Source organism: Corvus brachyrhynchos, unplaced genomic scaffold, assembly GCF_000691975.1.
Source record: "Corvus brachyrhynchos isolate BGI_N302 unplaced genomic scaffold, ASM69197v1 scaffold7, whole genome shotgun sequence".
NCBI lineage: Eukaryota > Metazoa > Chordata > Aves > Passeriformes > Corvidae > Corvus > Corvus brachyrhynchos.
The window spans coordinates 1892308-1911655 of NW_008239054.1; the positions used below are offsets into that span (position 1 = coordinate 1892308).

General features: G+C 39.7%; 1 protein-coding gene across 1 annotated transcript in view; it reads left to right on the forward strand.

Annotated features, from left to right (window-relative positions):
• Window positions 1-19348, forward strand: part of FHOD3 (formin homology 2 domain containing 3) — a gene marked incomplete at its 5' end in the record, with an annotated part of 377704 nt that overhangs the window by 180513 nt on the left and 177843 nt on the right. The window contains one exon of the mRNA XM_017739071.1: window positions 7433-7538. Coding sequence (XP_017594560.1) covers window positions 7433-7538 — 106 coding nt within the window. The remainder of the gene's footprint in view (window positions 1-7432; window positions 7539-19348) is intronic.

The window sequence follows — 19348 nt, forward strand, 5'->3', positions numbered from 1 at the left end:
GTGAGGGCAGTAAAGTGGCTGAAGTGCATTTGCAATCAACAAGAAGAGCAAGGGAAAGGAGCTTCCATTGAGATACAAACCAGCTGCTTGATCCTTGCAGACCCTTCACCTCTAAAATGCTTCTGCCTCAGTTATTTCTAGCAGCTTACTGCAATTTTGGGACATCCCAGTCCAGGGCAATCTTGTTCTCAAGGAGTTGTTCTTCTAGGTGCTGGTGGGAATTTGACAGAAGGAAGACAGCAGGTGAACCTGCCTAGCACCTATCTTGGGGTAGTTTCTGGCTTACCAAGTATCAGGGAGTGGAAATACATGTCCTAGAGAAATGGTCTCTCTGCAGCAGAGGACTCTCAGATCTGTGTTTGGTTCATCTTCTAAATGTAGTGCCCTGACACAATGTAGAGCTGAGGTTTCATGTTTAGTACAAGACTTGCCTACTTAACCACTGGCTTACCTGGTCCGTACATAAAATTGTTTTGTAGCTTCATAAATAATTGAGGTTGAAATGGCAACACAGTCTTGAGAGACTCGTAGGACCTCACTTTATGTATGGATGTGTGTATATATGTGCGTGTGTGTATGTTTTTGGAATGATTTCTTTCCAGATTTGTTTGCAATAGATGACTTGGCTTTTAAAATGGACTGAAATAAACAGTGACAATTGAATTAGATAATATCAGGCACTTCTGGATTGGCAACCTAGGATTTTAATTATATCAATAATTTTGGAGTCCAAAGGACAGAACTATAGTTTGAAGTGTGGGAAAGGAACTATAAATTATATCTTGGCGATCTGTGCTCCTTCAATCACTTCCTGACTATGTTTACTCAGTTTTCAAGCCAGAGCAAGCTTTTCTAATGGCAAACATTGCAAGCCAATCTTGATCTGTAAAATGCGACCTGTCGCTTAGCCAATAAAAAAGCTGGACTATGGAAATGCTTTGGGATTTCTGTTTCTAATAGAGCACAACATAGCTTTTATTACTACATCATTTTAGTCTTGTCAATGGGAGTAATTATTTTGCTGGTAACTTCAGCAGATGTGATGCATACTGAAGGCAGGTAGCTATAGTTAAAAATACTATTGTGGAGGCTTAGTTGTGATATATTTCTAATGTAGTCACTGGGGTTGCAGAGGTAGGCAGCCAAAAGGGCGGCTGGGAGGAATTGCATGTTAATTTTCCATTGCTCCTGGGATGGTGAATCGTATAAGCATTTGAAATTATACAGGGAGCCTGTGGATATGAAGACTCTCGGGTCATGGAAATGTGTTATGGTCATAGCCCTGTGCTGCCACATTGCTACTGCTGCCCAGGGCAGTCAAATTAGGGGCAAAGTATGGGGTTGATTTGGGTTTTGTTTGTCTATGTGAGGGTCCGCCAGAGCCAAAGGAATGCTTTGGAAAAAAAATCTATGTCTATTCTCTTTGCACTATTAAGTATAGGAAGGGTGGAACAAGGACCTACTCATCATTGATGCTATTGCTAATGGAAACCTGGATTTTATCATTCTGCCTTTACGCACTTAGTAACAGAGAAAGATTTTGAAATATATTGGGCAATATTCCTTTATTTTACTTTGTTGTGGTGGAGTGCCTGATACATTGTCATCTGAGATTTATGCGGGCAAAAGCCTGCAGTCGTGCATGGTTTGCTCTTTGACCTGCCTCCTCCTTCCTCCCTTTCCTCACCAGTCAGCTGCTGTCCCTCTGCCGCTAATTTACATCCCCAAATGAATGAAGCTTAATCCCTAAACCTTAATCCTCCTAAAACCAGCTGAACTTTGTGATCCTATCTTGACTTTGCAGGAGATTAAAAAAAAAAAGGGGGGGGTGGGTGTTAGAAAAAATGTACTCTAACTTCTAAAGAGTGCAGCCATCTTTTATGTTTTTTGGAGGGCTAAAATGCACTGGCATTGTATTGATCGATGTATTTTTCCTTTTTATTTTAATTTTTCACGTTGAACATAATCATTTGGGGTTTCTGTTTCAGTTCTGCTTCCTTGCTGAGCAGTGTGTACTCTTGGCAGGGGAATCTGAGGAAGAGGGCTTTCCAAGGAGACCTCGCTCTGACATAATAATGTGGACTGGGGACAGTGCACTCTGCCAGCATACTATTTCATAGATGAACATAGCAATGAGTCAAAATTTCACTAACTCTCTCTCTTGAAAAGTAGGGATGTTTACTTCAGGAGCCAGGTAGTGTCTGAATGAGCTGCACCCTTTCTGCTTGTAGGATTCTGTATCCCAAAAGATTTCAGGCTGCAGAAGAGAATGCTCCTCCACTTTAAGCTGGGTATATATTTCTCCTCATAGTCATGGTGCCCGGTGAATTGGCAATATTCATCATACCTTTTGCCTAGGTGAATTATCACACTGTTGAAATGTGAATGCAGTATATCTTTGTACAATTTTTGGTTTACAGACAAAACCAGAGCTGACCTGATAATCAGAGTTTAAATCTCTCTTAATAGGGATGTTGTAGAGTGACAGAGCAGAGAGGGAAGCTCTTCCTCAAGTAGACAGTGAAGTGCATCAACCTCTGGAGCTCAGTTTGAATGCAATCCCTCTTATAAACCCACAGGCAAAGCTTAGCAAGGAGATTCTCCTCTCTGCCTGTGCTGCTCTCACTTTTAGGCTGGATCATAGCAACTTGTGCATTTTGGAAGGTTTGGTCAGTATGGAATGTGATTGCTGGCTCACTTAGTAATGTGTCGTGTGGAGAGCACAGGTTGGAGAACCCAATGGTTTTCCTTATTTAAAGAAATGAATATTATAAAATGTGCAGTCTTTAACTTTGTAACAGATACAGGAGAGAATTGTACAAGACGGAATTAAACATGGGAATGCTTAAGCACCCAGAAACAATGGGATAGCTTATTAAAGGAAAGCAGGGAGAGAAAAACCCAAAACATAAAAATGAGATTCTTCTTGGTGGAAAACTTATAGACAAGCATCTTGTTTTGTGTTATGATTCCTTGGAAAGACAGTACTTTGCACAGCTGTTAGCCACGTAAGAAAGAAATACATATGTGCATATCTAAGTGTGAATATTCACTTAGTATTCCAGTTTCCCCAAATACTTGGAATGAAGCTTTCAGCAGTGCTTGTTAGATTAAAAAAAAAAAAATCCTCTTGAGAAACTATGTTCCAAAACCTCAATTCTTATTAGGAAATGAAGCAACTTTCTTGTGGCATAAAAATAATCATGCTTTGGGTAGAAGCTTTCAAACATATGGCCCACAGAAATAGCAGACTTCAGAAAGATTTATCTTAAACAGTCTATAAACAATTTATCTTTGCATGTGGAAGCTGCACATCAGATAAAACATGTTCTTGCAAAGTGCCGTTCCTTAGGAAAACATCTTCAGTCTCCATCTTCAGGTAAGACCCCGCAAAACTACCTTAGAAAATATGTCAAATGGTACAGAAGTGTAGGAAAGAAGACAGTAACTCCCCCACTGCTTTGCCAATGACACAGGAACCAATGGTACAGGGTTTGTAGGGTCTTTTTAGTTGCTAGTCTGAGTTACGGAGGTGAAAAAGTATGGTTTGTGCATTTTGTCAACCACACAAGCAAGTTTTAATATACCAGTTTGAGTATAGTGTCCTTTTCATTATATTGGACAAAAATAGCCATCTATTGCACAGACATATATTATCTTGTTTTTTCTTCCTCTGGGATGCGTAAAAAAAGGAAGAGACATGATCTAATTCAAGTCTGTGAATAAACGAGCAAAATATAGTTATCTGACGAGGCCAATGGTATCTTTTCATGAAGACTTTAAGTAGCCAGCCTTTGTGTCACTGCACAATCTTTATGGTTGGCAGGAGCTTAGCAGGAAGCTTAGAGAGCTTTGCCTGTTTTGCTGTTTTTCTCATCAGTGCCTTAATGCCTGCTGATTAAGGGCTCATAAATCTTTGCAATATTAGCAGAGGAGTCCATTTCCATAGCAAATGGCAACATTTCCCTGCCTCCTTCTAGCTGTTATCACACACGTGTGGCATATACTTGTAGGTATCATTGTCACACTCATGCCATATATTCTATGCAATGAATGCTCTCTTCCTGGAAACCTGAACCTCTTAACCACTGCTAGAGAGTAGCCTTTACTCTTGAGGTCACCTAACTTGGCAAGTCAGTGAGTTAATGGGTCTGAAAAAATTATCCTAGACCAAAATTGATGTAAACATTCTCCTTTCAATGTAGACCGTATGGGCTTGCATGCCTTTCATCTTTTGCTGCACATTCCAGATGTTTGCTTCTTTCCTCTCATCGTATATACAGGATGGGATAGATAATGTACTGAGTTGAGATTTATGTCCAAGGCATGATGTGTTTGTATTCTGCTTGATTACACCTTCTTTTTCCCCTTTTATTTGGGAGAGGAGAAGTACCTTAAAAGCCTTTTTTAAATTCAGGTTTGATTTGTTTATTCAGTGCTTTCCAAAAGCAGTCTGGTTGGAGTTCCTCATCCCCTCTATTTCCTCTGCTGTTCCCCTGCAATATATCTCCTTTCAGTTTAGGGTGACTCTGTGACTTGGTTGCTTTGAAAAAATTCCAGGAGAACTTCAACTCAAAATTTGCTTTGGAAAGGTCCGTGTTAAAAAATAAATAATTAAATAACTAACTACACAAATAAATCAACATAAAACCATATTTTTAGCTTGATTTATTTTGACAATCAAATGCTAATTTCTAATTTTTCCCCAGCTGATGCACTAATATGCATTCACTATTTAAGGTTATGGGGAACACCTTAAAGTTACAGTGGCTGTTTCAGTTTTTATCTTTCACTGAATTTCAGCAGCCCTTAATGGCTAAATGCTATTAAAAATTTTATTTTGTTTTTTTGGGTTCAACCTGAAGGACTCTGAAACTGAACTACTGTTAACTTCTCTTCTATATGGACGATTCTTAAATTTATTTTTCATCATCCAAATGTCATTTATTTTTCCCAAAAAGGCATGGTAGGTCTATTAATACATGTCTGAATCCACAGACCACAGTTATTCCTACTTTTTTCTGTTTTTCCAGTATTCTTTATTTCACTGTGTGTCCATACAGAATAGATTCCTTTTTTCCTCAATTCAAGGAGGATTCAAACACACTTAATGCAAAATCAAAATGTATACTCAAGTATCAAGAAAATTTATTTAAAGAAAAAGGAAATGTTTTTGAATGAGGATACATTACCATCTGGAAAAAATTGTGATTATTTCACTCAAGAATTTGATTTGTTATATGTGTTATTTCTCTTAAATTAGACAACTGTGTTGTCTAACTATGCATCTGTTTCTCAACTGATTTTTAGAAAAACTATTTTGGAGGGTGTTTTCCCCACAGCTTTCTTGATTCTGTACAATTCCACCAGTTTCTGTTAGTTTCCTAAATTCTATGTACTCCTGTCTTTAGTCCCTTGCCTTTACTGCCACTACTGCCCCACTCTGGGTTTGGCATCTTTTCTCTTTAGTAGCAGGGAATTTTTAATCACTGATCTTGGCACACAGAGTAACTTCCTAGGCATGCAAAGTCCTTGTGAAAGGCCTTGTTACCCTGACACATAGCCTTAGTTTACCTGAACCCTTAATATACTTTACATTAAGCTTCGCCGAGAGATTCCATGGGTATGTTTCCTCTCTTGAGTTTTAGGAAAAACAAAATACAAAATTCTTGAAGAACAAGAAATTATTCAGGTATCCTTGAGTTAAAAACACATGTAACAAAGGGATGCATGGGAGGGAGCACTCACCTGGTGGTGAAAATGCATAGAGGAAATTTGTCTTCATAAAGTTGTGTGCTTGCATCTGTAGTGCCTTGGTCTGACATATGAGTTTGTAAACTTCTTAGCTTTTCAGAAAACACTATTTAAGGCTTTTATCTATCTACTGAAAAAAACCCAGCACTCTTAAAAATAAAACATTGAGATTAAGAAATAAAAATTATTTTTAGCTCAAGGGTGCATATGCAGAGGTGAATTTTATCTTATGTATTTTGGGCTTTTATGATATGCTTTCACCAAGATGTGGGGTATGATTTCATGCTTCCACTTTGTATACTTTCATACTTTATTTAAAGGATAAATCACTTTTATCCTGTGATAAATATTTTTCAAATTGTTTTAACAACTTAGACCAGCTAAAACATGAAACTGATTTTTTTTTTCCTCATAATTTCTAAACTTCTCACAAACTGCTAGGTTACCTTCCAATTATTAGTATCCCATTTGGTCAGACCGTAGGAATTATTGTAAATTATCTCTGGCAAAAGAAGGAAATTCATAATAAATAAACTGTCCAGTGGAAAAAAAATCTAAGTAAGTGAAATGTCACACTAAAAGGAGCTTGATTATTTTATTTCTCTTGGCAGTTTTCTAAGTGTTTGCCATGAATTCAAAAATCACTCTCAACAAATCTACTGTATGGATCTTGGGTTCTTGGGGCTGCACTATTGGAAAGCTGGAATTTATGTCTGTTACACTGTTGTGTATGAAAGCATAAATTAAGATTGTTTAAAAGAAGGCACTCAGCAACTGTGATTGTCTGCAGAGTAGTTCTCTCCCATTAAGATCTTAAATTGGTCTTGTGCCTAATTTGCATGGCTAATTCATTAGGGGCTGTTTAATCCAGTTATTAGTAGCTTCTTTGTCTGCATGAGCCTTCTGTAAGGGTAGACAAGCTTTAGATGTGGTGCTCTATAGTCCCTTGGCACCGCAGTTAGGTATGTAAGGCCCAGGAAACCCCTCCTCTCCCTGGTGTCACTTCCACCTGTGGTATGGGATTATTCTCCTGCCCTGAGGGAAGGACTGATGGTGAAAAAAGAGTGAGTCACTTTAGCAAGTATCAACTCCTGTGACACTTTCTCTTGTATTTGCTGTGTTTTCCATCACAGTGTGGGCATATTATCTACCAGTGCTCTTATTCTTAACACTTTAAATATTCTAAATATAATGAGTTAATATTATGTTAATAAATATAATATTACATTGCAATAAAACCAGTTTTAAAGTTTTGGTGTACACACTTAAAATACTGAATCATGCTGAGGAATAGAGATGGTGTTCTCTTGTAGATCCTGACACTTCAGGGATGTAAGGATATTTGTTTATGTGATATGATGAGATTATAGTATTGTGGAGGATGTCTGCAAGCCTTCAATGAAAAAAAAAAGAAAAGTCAGGCAGATTTTAATTTTCTGTAGTTGACTGAAAGGTTAAAGCTTGTTTTTCTTGCTTTGCATTGATGCATTTCATTCTGATTTTAGAGCTCAGAATTCTGCTTGTGTTCTTCTGTATAATAATTTTGCTTATCAACTTGCTTGCACCACATGAAACATAGAATCAATGTTTCAGGCATGCATTTGTTTTTACATTATGATATAATCTATTTCTTTGTCGTTCAAAATTCTAATTCAGCTTTTCCTTTCTCCTGTGACAGGATGACAAGGACTTGGTTCATGAGTTTGTTGTTGCTGAAGGTCTGACTTGCTTAATCAAAGTGGGAGCAGAAGCCGACCAGAATTATCAGAACTACATCCTGAGAGGTAAAGGAAATGCATCCAGAAGTTGTTTTTATTGCTTGAAAGCCCTCACAGGTCTGCAGCAACTTGCTGTGTGAAGTGTCTTTGAACTTGCTTCTCAGTTTGGTCCTGATTCTTTCATGTTATGCAAGAAAATTAAGGGCAGATTAATACCAGTGAGCAGAATGAATTGGAATATTTGGAATCTTGATAGTCTCCCCATTGCCCACCTTTTCTTGTAGATTATACTGCAAACCTCTAATTCTAAGAAAGGAAAGGCCTTCTAAAGCCTCTACTGGATAACTGTGTCAGAGGGCACAGAACAAAACAACTGCCTGGAGTGCGGTCATCTTTTACAGAGGAGCTGCTGTGAGCAGGTTGGACACAGCAGGACTAGTTTTGTGAGCTGTGTGTCTCTCCTTTCTTGCAGTGATGTGTGGCTCTTGACCTCCCAGGTTATGAGGGTTTTCTCCATGCTGCTTAGACAGTTCAAATTACCAGGGAAACAGAGAGGGGCAACACCCAGCCTGCTCCATCACCCTGTTGGGAAATGTGTTTTTGTATCACCTCTTTCTGTTGTGGTGCAGCAGAATGCAGCATCATCAGTATCTATGGATATCATGCAGTATCCATGGACTAAACAGGGAGAAAGTCATACCTTAGGGGTCAGTTGGCTGGAAACAATGTTTGGCTATCTGACATTTTGGAGCTAAGCAGGTAACGAGAGGTTTAGGTTCTGTTCTTTGCACTACAAGGATAACTGGCAAAGATAGGGTTTGGAGAGTGATTTGGAAAAGGTGTGCTATGTGATTAGAAAGTGATTTCCTCTGTTGTGGCCCAAATGGATGTGTGTGTTTTTCATCTAGCCAGGCTAGGCTGTAAATTGGAGGAAATCTAGGCTGTAAATTTGGAGAGTTTCTTCAGTATTTTGAGGGGAAAACAGTCACTCCAAGGGATCTCTGATGCTGGATGATCTCATAGTAAATACAGACTGCTTACGAATGCATAGTTGTGGTAGATTGCTCATTCGAGTTTTCTTAGACTGACGTATATGGCTCTATTCGAAAACGTTGCTTTGATGTATTTAACTGCTAAAACTCAAACTACACATTGAGGAGCAAAAAAAATATACAAAAACAAGTAGAAGGATTTTGTAAGAACCAGAAATGCTGAATTATGGAAAGCAAGGATTCAAATAGTAAGTGGGGCTTCGTGTGGAGACGTTGAAGATAAGATCAGCTTTTGGAGGTGTAAAAGAAACAAGCCAGTAGTACAGAAATTACGTTCTATGTCAGTAGCTGTGCAGTCACATAAAAGTACTTGAATAATAGACAAGGACACAGAAACATGTGCAATAAAAAGTTTCTGGGAGAAAACTGGCCATAGATGCTCTCAGGAAATTCAGACTAGAAGCAAAATAAAAGTGCTGTATGGGACAGTCTGGCCTTCATTCAAGGAGCCTTCCCCTTCTCCTTCCCCTCCCATATTCTAATGCATCCATCATTCAAGGAGATATAATGGTCTCTTTCTTGTTGTGGCTCTCAAGAGCTTGGTTCTATAATCTAAAATGAGAAATTTTCAAGTGAATTCAATGAATGATAAAACAGAGCCTTAGTGCCAATGTCCACAGCATCATACAAATGAAACTGATCTCATTGCATTGTTATTAACAAGATTACAGCTTGTTCAAAATGAATCTAACAAATAAACAAACAAAACAACAATACAAAAAACTAACTGGAAGTATGCCATAAAGCTAAAAACATTATTTCAGGAAGATGCCTTTCGGGATTGGTAGCTTCTGAAATCAGGTCTTTTTTTTCCCCACATTGCTGCTGTGTGAAGCTGAAGTTTCTCTCTGGGTAGTGTATCCTAGCATCTTGTACAATAATACAACTTTTCTGTGTGATGTGGGCTTCATTTCAGAACCAAAATTGGTCTTGATTGTCTTTGAGGAAGTTCAAAGCTTGTTACAACTCCAAAATTATATCAGGTGGTTTGCAGTTCCAGGAGCCAGCATGTACTTTCTGAATAGGTCTGCGTATGCAATGAGATAAAGATAGGTTTGGAAGTACAGTATAGCCAAACAATCTTATCCGAATGCATTGAGGAGGGTGCTGAAAAGAAGCATTAAATACGTCATGTAAGAGTGTTTCTGGTTATTAATTTTGGAAGATCATAGTGGTTGGTTAGGGAGTTTTATTGTGGCAGTTGTGTGTACTTATTGTAGTGCTGCATTTTACTAAACCAGGAGTACTGGTAAATAGGTGAGTAAATTTTACTGAAGGTAGATCACAGTTAGCACAGAGGTGGTCCCGTATGCTCTAAGCTTAGTGTTAAGTAGTGAAGATTTGAGAAGTAAAATGTAGTCTTCTTTTAGAAATGTTGTGCCTTCTTGCTGTGGTGTCCTTGTTCTGCTGATCCTTTTGGAGTGGAATATATTCTCCTTATTTTCATTGCATTTAACCTAAATCATAAATAGATGGGATTTCTCCTAAGTTCCATATTCTGGCTGCATTCCTCCAGCACCTTTGGTGTCATTCACTCTTTTCCTCTGGCAATACTAACTCAGCTTGCAGGGCTTGTGACAGTAAGTGGCAGCCTTAGGCATGGCATTGCCTCCTTTGCTTCAAGGACTCACCCACATGAGGCTGTCCCTCATCTTGACTGAGCAATTTCCCAGTGTTTCACATCAACTTGTTTGCCTGCACTCATCAAGAAATAGCTTTGTACCTTGGAGGGAAAACAGGCTGGAAATACACGTATACTTAACAGCTGTAGGTGCTTCAGTGAGTTCCAGGGACAAGTTATCTCTTGAGGACATTTCTTTTCTTTTTCCAAAGTCCATGTTGTTTCACTCTAATGTTTCCTGGTCGCAAATTTCTGCTTTGGGATTTTGATTTGGTTCAAGCCAGCCTGAACTGCCAAAAAATGATTAAATATGAGTCATGAAAATTTTAGTTACTTTAATGGGTGAGTGAAGAGAAGGTAAGCGTGGCTTTTACATACAACACGGAGAAATCCAGACAGTTTATTGTTGAGTGCTAAGGAATGACTGTTTATTTCTGCTCAGGTCCCCTGAACTAGACGGTACCTTTCCCAAAGTGTTCCCTGCTGTCAGCATATAGCCTATAGACTGGAAACCAACATTAGCCAGGGCTTCTCTCGAGGGTTACTTTTTTAGAAGACTAGCTTAGGAAACAGCTTTTGATCTTCCCTATGTAACAGTTCTTAAGCCTAAATTTATTCTCCAATGTTCCTTTTAATTATTATGGACATCTAAAAAAATCATGGTTTGAGGGACTTTTTTCCCCCCATGAAAACAGGATTGTTTTGTTTTTGTTATTTCCTCCCTCTTCCTCTTTTTCCATAAGGATCCATAAGGATGAAGAACTTCACTGGAAGCACGGAAGTTAAAATTTTCTGTCCCAGTTACAAGATTGCCATATGGTGGATGTTACCTTAATATTCAAAAATAAATGGGAATGGGTTAAAAGTAATAACTATGTCCATAACTGGTGAAAATTAATGTAAATCTTATTGTAATTTTGAAGATTCTTTGGATATAATTTTGAAATTGTCTGTTCCTTGCACAGAATGAGAAAGCAACACATGAAATGCCATGGTAGCCTTCACCTTTTCTGATAATTTAGCCAGTGCTGTTGGCAAGGTGAGGAAAAAAAAGCAGCTTGTGTAGACCAAGGCTTAATTATTTTAAAAATATATTGAAAAAGTAAGCTATGAGGGTTCAGGGATGACTTTGCTGACACTCTGATGTGAGGAGTTCTGCTGGTGGGGGATCCTGTGCTGTCTGCCCCTCAGATCAAACGAGAAGGTTGTCAAAAGGTCATCCAGCCTCATTTGCAGTGTAATTGTGTACTTGGGTCCCTATTTGCCTGCTTGTGGATTCAGATCAGTATGTAGAAGTGTCCATAATTAGATGAAAGCTAGAGATTGTTCTTGTGGTCTGAAAGCACAAGCCATGTGTCCAGTCCGAGCAGGCAAAGGTCTTGACCTTGCTGCAAGGTCTGAGGAACGAAGGCTGAGGGAAAAACAGGACAGCAGTCAGTGCTCATACTAGACTATGCTTGAGTCAAATTCAGCTTTTGGAGGCAGCTCTGATTTAGTGAGAGATGTGTGCTTATATGGAGAACAAGAATTTGAGTGTCAAGTCTGGATGAGAGATGGTTTCAATTTTATTTGGTGGTTTTGAATTTCTAGTGTTGGGGTTTTTTTTTAAAGAAGAAATAAAGAAAAACAAGTGCTTGGAGAAGCCTAGGAGTTATGATTTGAGGTAATATTTGTACTTTAAGTTAACCCCTCTTCTGTAAAATGACAAACCATTAATATAATCTAAGATTAAAGATAAGTAGAATCATAGGAACATTTATGTTGGAAAAGGCCCTTAATATCATTGAGTTCAACTATTAACCTAACACTGCCAAATCCACCATGAAACCATGGCCCTAAGCACCATGTCTACACATCCTTTAAATATCTCCAAGGACAGTATAGGCAAAACTTCAATAATTTGTACTTAATTCAATAATCTGGGCAGAACATCTACATGCAGTAGAACCAGTAGACCATTGTCCTGTCACAGACACTCTGCACTTCTGATAAAGTGTTGAAGTCCTGTGTATATCTACAGATACTGGTGCAAGCACAGAAGATTATGGTAATTGTCCTGGTTGAGGGATCTGACATACTCTGAGGGACAATGACATACCACTTAAGAGGATTAAAGGTTGATAAGTTTGTACACAAAGTCAACAGCATTGTCAGTCTGATAGAACAGCATCTTTATTATTATGCCATACAATTTTTTCCTTATAAATAGCAAATGTTGTTTGTTTTGGAATTGCATTTGTACAAGCATGCTTTTATCTTCATGCAGATAGAATGAGTATATAATAATGCTCTTATTTTATTTTTTGCCTGGTTTTGCAAGACCTTTCAAGGACTTTATTTAAGTAATTTTATGAGAAACTTTTACCAGAAAAGTCCTACATGAGTTCTAAAATGTAAATAAGAAAGAACTGAGTGTCTTAAAACACTGAAATCACATGTGAAACATAACTCCAAGGCACATTCTGATCTTTTTTAAATGCCTAAATTATGAGGGATCCATTAAAACAGTTTCCTTCAAGCCTGATACCTGCAATTTGCACAGATGTGAACTGCCAGTGATGGAGAAGTTCCCAAGAGGAGCAGTGACTTCCCAAGGTGGAGCAGTGACTTCCCAAGGTAGAGCAGTGAGAGCTGAGGAGCCTGAAAGTTTCCAGTCCCCCACTGAGGCATAAGAATGGGGCAATATTTTGATTCCTCACCTGTCTAGCTGGTAAATGGAAGCCAACCTTTGCAAAGGAGTGGATGAAGAGAAAGAATGTAGCTGTATCTGGGTAGTTACCCTTTTAGTAACCTCAGCTTCCTATTGCAGCAAGGTAATTCTAAATCTGTATTTTGCACGTGCTTTTAATTATACAGTACAGTGTAGCTGACAACAATAAAAAATGGAAAGAAATTACTATAAGAGCTACTAGTTATAAAGCAGAAAGTGACTGTGCTGTTTGAATTAGGAGGCACTGAGCTGTTTGACAGGGTTGTTGGACATGCACAGGAGCCACCAGAGTCAGTCAGACCTACAGATGAATGCCCAGGCAGGGGGTCAGGTTTTCCAAACTAACAGGCAAACAGCTCAAACGCTGACATGTGCCAAAGCCACCAACAGTTACGCCTATTTATAAAGCCAGAGGCACGCGATCCCACCTGCGTGCCAAGTTTGGAACCAAGGGCTGTGCTGCGTATTCTGGGAAATCAGATTAAATTCTTGAAACGACTCAGTGCTGGATGGTAAAAGACCATCTGGTTACTGTCTGTCACCAGGACACCGTGTGTGCCCGAAGATGTCAAGGAGCTAGAGGAAGTTGAAGGTGAGGGTGAGGTTTTGCAAGCAGGCAGTGGAAGCTGCTGCTGATAACCCTTTCGTTCTGAAAGCCAGGCATGAAGTTATCAGCAAGCTGGTGGCATTTCTGCACTGAGCCAACTGCTACTAGGAATGCTTGGGACTTCTAAGTGTGCTCTCTGTAAGGGGGGGATGATCTGCTTCCAGGAATTGGCTGGCTGTTTTAATCAAAAAGACCCCTTGTTATTTACAAGGATATGAATGTTTCCAGTGCTCTTGAACTTTCCTCCCTCAACCTGATAAATTATGTGCTTTGGCTTTTTGCATTAAAGGTTAGGTATTACAAAGCATTTAGCATAGAGAAGCACGTTCTTCTGCAGTAAATGTATATATGGGAAGCAGGGGTTGTGTAAATAACAAAAAAATAGAAATAAAGTCTGTAAGAGGCTATTTCTATCCTAAATAGACATGTCTTGCTGGTTGGTACTGCAGCAGGAAAACAGATGGTAGTAATGTAAGTTTAGTAGTGAAAAGGGAACTAATACTGAATACTGTGCATACCTTTGCAATATTCCTGTTTTAGTGTGAACTGGAGAACTGTTTAAACTATTCCAGCTGTAGAAAAGTATCCCAGCCCCAAGTAAATAGGAATAGACAACACTTTATTAGGCTTACCTTTGTATTTCTTTATTTTCTTGGAGTCAAGTATGAAAACTTCCCTGACTCTCTTAACCTTCAGTTTGCAGGTATCAGTATGCAGCTGTGAAGTTCCTGTATATGTCTCCACATATTCAAGTTGTCTTCTTATGTGCAGTACTTTAAAATGATGTAAACTTATCACTTGATCTCAAAGTAGCTGCAGTAACAGCCTGAGCTTTAAAAAGAAATCGGATGCCTGTACCTTGATTACTTGGGAGTGTTGCTTCTGAGAGAGCCTTGCTGGCACAGTCTCCCAGTAAATTCAGTTCTTTGACCTTTCTCTTGAGTCTTTCAGAAAGCTTATCAGAGTTCGACATTTGTCCTGTGGGCATTTCAAAATTCATATCCTTCATTTTTGTGCTGGACATCAGACCACAGTTCCCATGGAACCATACCAACAGATGGCAACTCCACCTGGAAGCTGCTATGCCCACAGTGTACAAGGCAGCTCCACATGGAGATACAACCTAGGTTTTCTACCACCACTAGAAAAAAACCTACAAATAAAACACACCAAACCAAGCCACAGTTGTGTGAGCCAGTTTGTAGCATGTTGGGGTCCCTCCCCCTGCCATGTGGTCCTGGGAGAGGGGCCCTGGGGGGGAGGCACGGGGTTTCCCTGCCCCTGGTCAGCCTCGTTCCCCATTGGTTGTTTTGTGTTCCCCTGCGCGGGCAAGGACCCTCGGGTCCCGTGATTGAGCGGTTCCTCGGCAGAGCCCTGGCCATGAGGCTGGGGAAATAAACATCTCTGAAAATATCTACCAAAATCGGTCTATATATATTCTTTCCACGGGCCTCATTGTCGGATACATGTGTTGCAGCATCCCTGCTGTAACAGTAGCAGATCAGTGTAGCTGTTAACGAGCAGCACTGCTGAGCTGAGGTACAGCCTGGCAGAGATGCAGCCATGCCATCTCCCTTTGTGGAATGGACTACACTGCCAGTTTTCCATCAGTGAGCATTATAGGTACCAGTTCTTGTAGTTCAGATCAAAAGTAACAGTCCCAGAAAAATCAGACCTATATACCTGATGGCTCAGTACTTCTTTCTGCTACATGTGCAGAAACCTCAAGATGTGCCTCTTCTTGAAAAGCCATGAAATGAAAAAATACAAATGGATTTAGGATCCTGATTCATGAACCCTTTAGATTAGAAACAATGAGGTTACAATGCTCTTTGTTATACCAGAAGAAAAGGGCACATTATACTGTCTCCATAATTAATAATATAAGCACTAAACCTCCTTGTCTCAGTAGGTGAATCCTCTTCCACTTCTGCAAATATCTCTTTAAGACTAAATGCTTTTGTTTACATGTACAGGGGTAGTTGGGAGAGCTTGACACTGGAAGCATGCAGCGTAAAAAGAGGGAAAACATCCTCTTTGCCTTCCACTCTACACTTCTAGCATTTCCTTTCTCCATTTCTCATCTGCATATTTTAAAACTATATTTATTAAGCTTGTTCTATGCACGCATTACACTGAGTTCCCTACTGAATACAACCTTAGGCTTTCCCTTAGTTGTTGGAGCAAGCACTGCCCTCTCCTTTGTCCTCCTCCTCCCTCCCTTAACCCTGGACGTGATTGTGATGTGTGATCCATCTGGAAGCAGAGCCAGATGGTCCTTACACAGAGTGTACAGTACAAGTCCTCCCAGTCTGGGATGGGAATTGGCATCGAAGCAAATTTGAGTTCAAAAGTTTAACCACCCTATAGTAATTTACACATCTACAAAAAAACGGAGCTGTTCCTTGCTCCGCGCATGATATGAAATGGCCTTTCATGTTGGGACTGCTCATGAGGAGGATATAGGGTCTACATGGAATTCAGTAATGACATCACCATAAAATTATGGATTTCCCTTGTTTTTAAAGCCGACAGAGGCTGGGAGCCTTTGCGTTGCTTTCTGTCTCTATGAAAATGAATCTTTGGGTTCTGAGTAATTTTTTTTTTATGCTTTGTGAAATTCCCATGAAATGTGACACCTCAGGCTATGCAGACTCCATGTAAAATGAGGAACTGAGCAGGAAAAATGCACGTCCTTAACTACTGAGCAAAGAGTAAGTACTTGGGAAGTACTCCCAGGGGCCTTAAAAGCCACTGTGGATGTTTTATGCTTTAACTACTCAAACTTCATGAGCAAGCCTTGAAAACAATGTACCGATTCCAACTCATTACAAGTGTATTACAGAGTATTTCTACCTTTTTGTAGTAATCTTGTAGCCTGAGAGTATCTCATTAGAGAAGGCGAAAATATGTAGAAAAGACATTCATAAGCCTGCACAGACATGAATAATTGCACAGAGTATACAGCTGCTGGTAATTTCACTATAAATTATTTGCATTGAATATATGCACATAAAACATGTTAAAATATGGTTGGTAAATAGAGCTTGATTATTCTCATTTCAAGGTTACAGGCTTCCACAGTTATTTGTGATGGTAGTTGCTAGGGTGCCACACAGAGTGCTCCATCCTGATACAGAATCAGGGAAAATTAAAGTCTTTAAAGGACAATTGGGAGAGGTAGAGTCAAATATGTAATACAATTGAGAGGTGCTGGCTGCTATTCCATGAAGGTGATTATTGTGTGATATAAGGACATGACAAAAATGAGATTCTTCGAACATCTTCGGGTTATTTCCATATCCCGATACATTATTTGAAGTCACATATTAGCTCTGTCTGTCTGGAATCCTTGCAAAGGTGCATGCATATGGATTTCTCTCAGTCTCGTTCTCATAGGTGCAGTCAGAAAACTGGACCAGTGAACTGTAAACTCTTAAAATACTTATTTTCGTTACCATAAGGCAGTGACCTGCTTTTGAGTCTCTGATCACTACTCCATCAAATACTAAGAAATTGTAGATGATTGAAGAACTTAAAAGCTAAGCCATAGGACTTGCACGTACTAGCACAGTATTAATTATTAACTGATTGTAAATGCTGTGTTCATACATACGTGTCTAAGAAAAACCGCAGAGTACTTGTAGGCTGACGACAGTGAGGGATAATCTTTATGAACACATGGGAATATTAATGTTTCTGTTCCTGCTGTGGAGGGTTTCTGCTTGCTTGTTCTTCTATGCAGCCCTAAGGAGCACCAATGGAGCAGCACGTGCCCCTCAGGAAAGCAGAACTAGAAAATAGATGCCTGTGTACATGGGTTGAATGAGAAAAGAGGGAAACTCTTTTGGCTGCTTTGTGATGGAGTGTAAGGACCAGTTTACCTTCTGCCAGCACTGCTTCCTACCTTCTTCCTCTGCCCTGTCCACCTCCCTCCATACACAGGACTGGAGACACTGATGGTGGTGTTGGAGTGACAAGAGGAGAATGGGAGCTGGTGACCCCTCATTCCCCACATGTGTGTGAAGGTTGTCAGTGGATGCACAGGCAGGGGCTGAGCAGACTGGGTGAGGCAGCAAATTCAAGGTGCCATGTAAAGGCAGACAGGATATTGTGTCTTCCCTTTGCAAGCCAGAGGGAGAAGAGTTGTACTTGGGGCTCCCTGCCTGCAGTGGGAGGAAGCAGAGGTTTATCCCATTCCTACAGTTTTACAAAAAGTGGGGTTTGATACACAATTTATTAATTGTAACATGATTTCTTTCTCTCCATATTGTCAGACAATAAGGATTTTTTTTTTTCTGTTTTCACTGTGTGAGGCATTTCCAGCTTTTTCCATGTAAATTCTTGGCACTAAAGCTTGTGCTATCAGCCAGGAGAGGAGACTATGCCTACCTCCTGCACTCAGGCAATACAGGATCACTGGCCTGCACTAGCTGCTGAAAATACAGTACCTCTGTTGTTTAGGGTGTGTCTTTCAATAATTTATCACTTTGACGTTTCTTCCCAGACAATTTAGTGGAGACTTTACTGATGTAGGTGCTATGCAAAATAAGCCTTTTTTTTTTTCCTTTGCCTCTTTAATTTGTTTACAGTTCGAAAACAAATATTCTTCTGTCCTATGACCTTATAAGTGCTTTGGGTTCCCTGAAGTGAAGAAACACTAAAAATACTGTTGTGTGCTGTGAGGAGTGCCGTCAGATGGCTCTGGTGTTACAGCACATTGACTTGAGTCACTGAAGTGCTACTCAGGATATGCTGTATCTGTTGTGTGTTTTAAGTAGGTTTATTTAAATGACAGGTGGGGTCTTAAAGGACTTCTGCCAATACTGGGCAATATCCTGCTTCCTCTTACTTCACCTTCCTCCTTCTATGTGTTATCACCAGCCTAAACAAGGCTCTCAACTTCCTCTTACCTTCTCTGTCCCTCCCCCTGCCCTCCCAATTCCCTTCTTCAGAGACACCTCTGTGATTTTTAGACTTATGCCCCAAACTGGCTTGGGGTACAGCAGGGTTGCACAGCACGTACTCCGGATGAGGATCAAATATCTGTAGTGACAAGGGTCCCTGTCTGCAGACTTTCGCCCCCGGTGTTCCCAATCTCAGTACCCTACCCCAGCATGCACGGAGCAGTCTTGGGAGCAGACACTGTTTTTCACTCAGGCAAAATCCACTCACTGAGCAAAAATTCTGCTTTTAAAGCTGCAACTTCTAAACATGGTTTCCACATTCCTGAAATTCAGTAGTGGGTCACCATAAGCTTGCTTTAGTATTTAGGTCAATATCAATGATGGAAACATTGACTGTATTGTGTATGAACTATATATATTGATTGCTAGTATGTATTCTTTTTTATGTGCTTGTGATAAATGTTTTGGTTTTGTTTCTTTTTTTCTAAGATGATTATGGACAAATGCACTGAGAATACTGTTAAGGTTGATAAAGAACACTCTTGAAAACTAAGTATAACTGTCTGATCTTACTTTGCAGACATGCTTGCCCCCTTTGTGTGGCAGCTGAACCAGCCTTTGATGGCAAAGTGGTACAGCTTCTTCCTCAGCTGCTCTGCTTCAGCCAATGAGCACCATCGCACCTGCGCACTTACTGAACACCTTTTAAATAGCTGCTCTTATCAGCAGTCCTTCCCCAGGCTTTGCAATTTATTTCATGCTGTGCAAGCTCTGTTACAAAATGTTTGTTTTCCTCATGGATTTTTCTGTGGTTTGTCACTAGATGTTATCCAAGAGCTCAAAGGGCAGCATTATCTTTGTGTAGCAGATAAGAAAATGAGGCACTTGAAAACACATTCTGCATTCAGAGAGATTCAGTAACTCTTAAGTTCTGGTTTGAAGATTGTCCTTGGGCTGTTTTTTCAAACTTGATATGGTA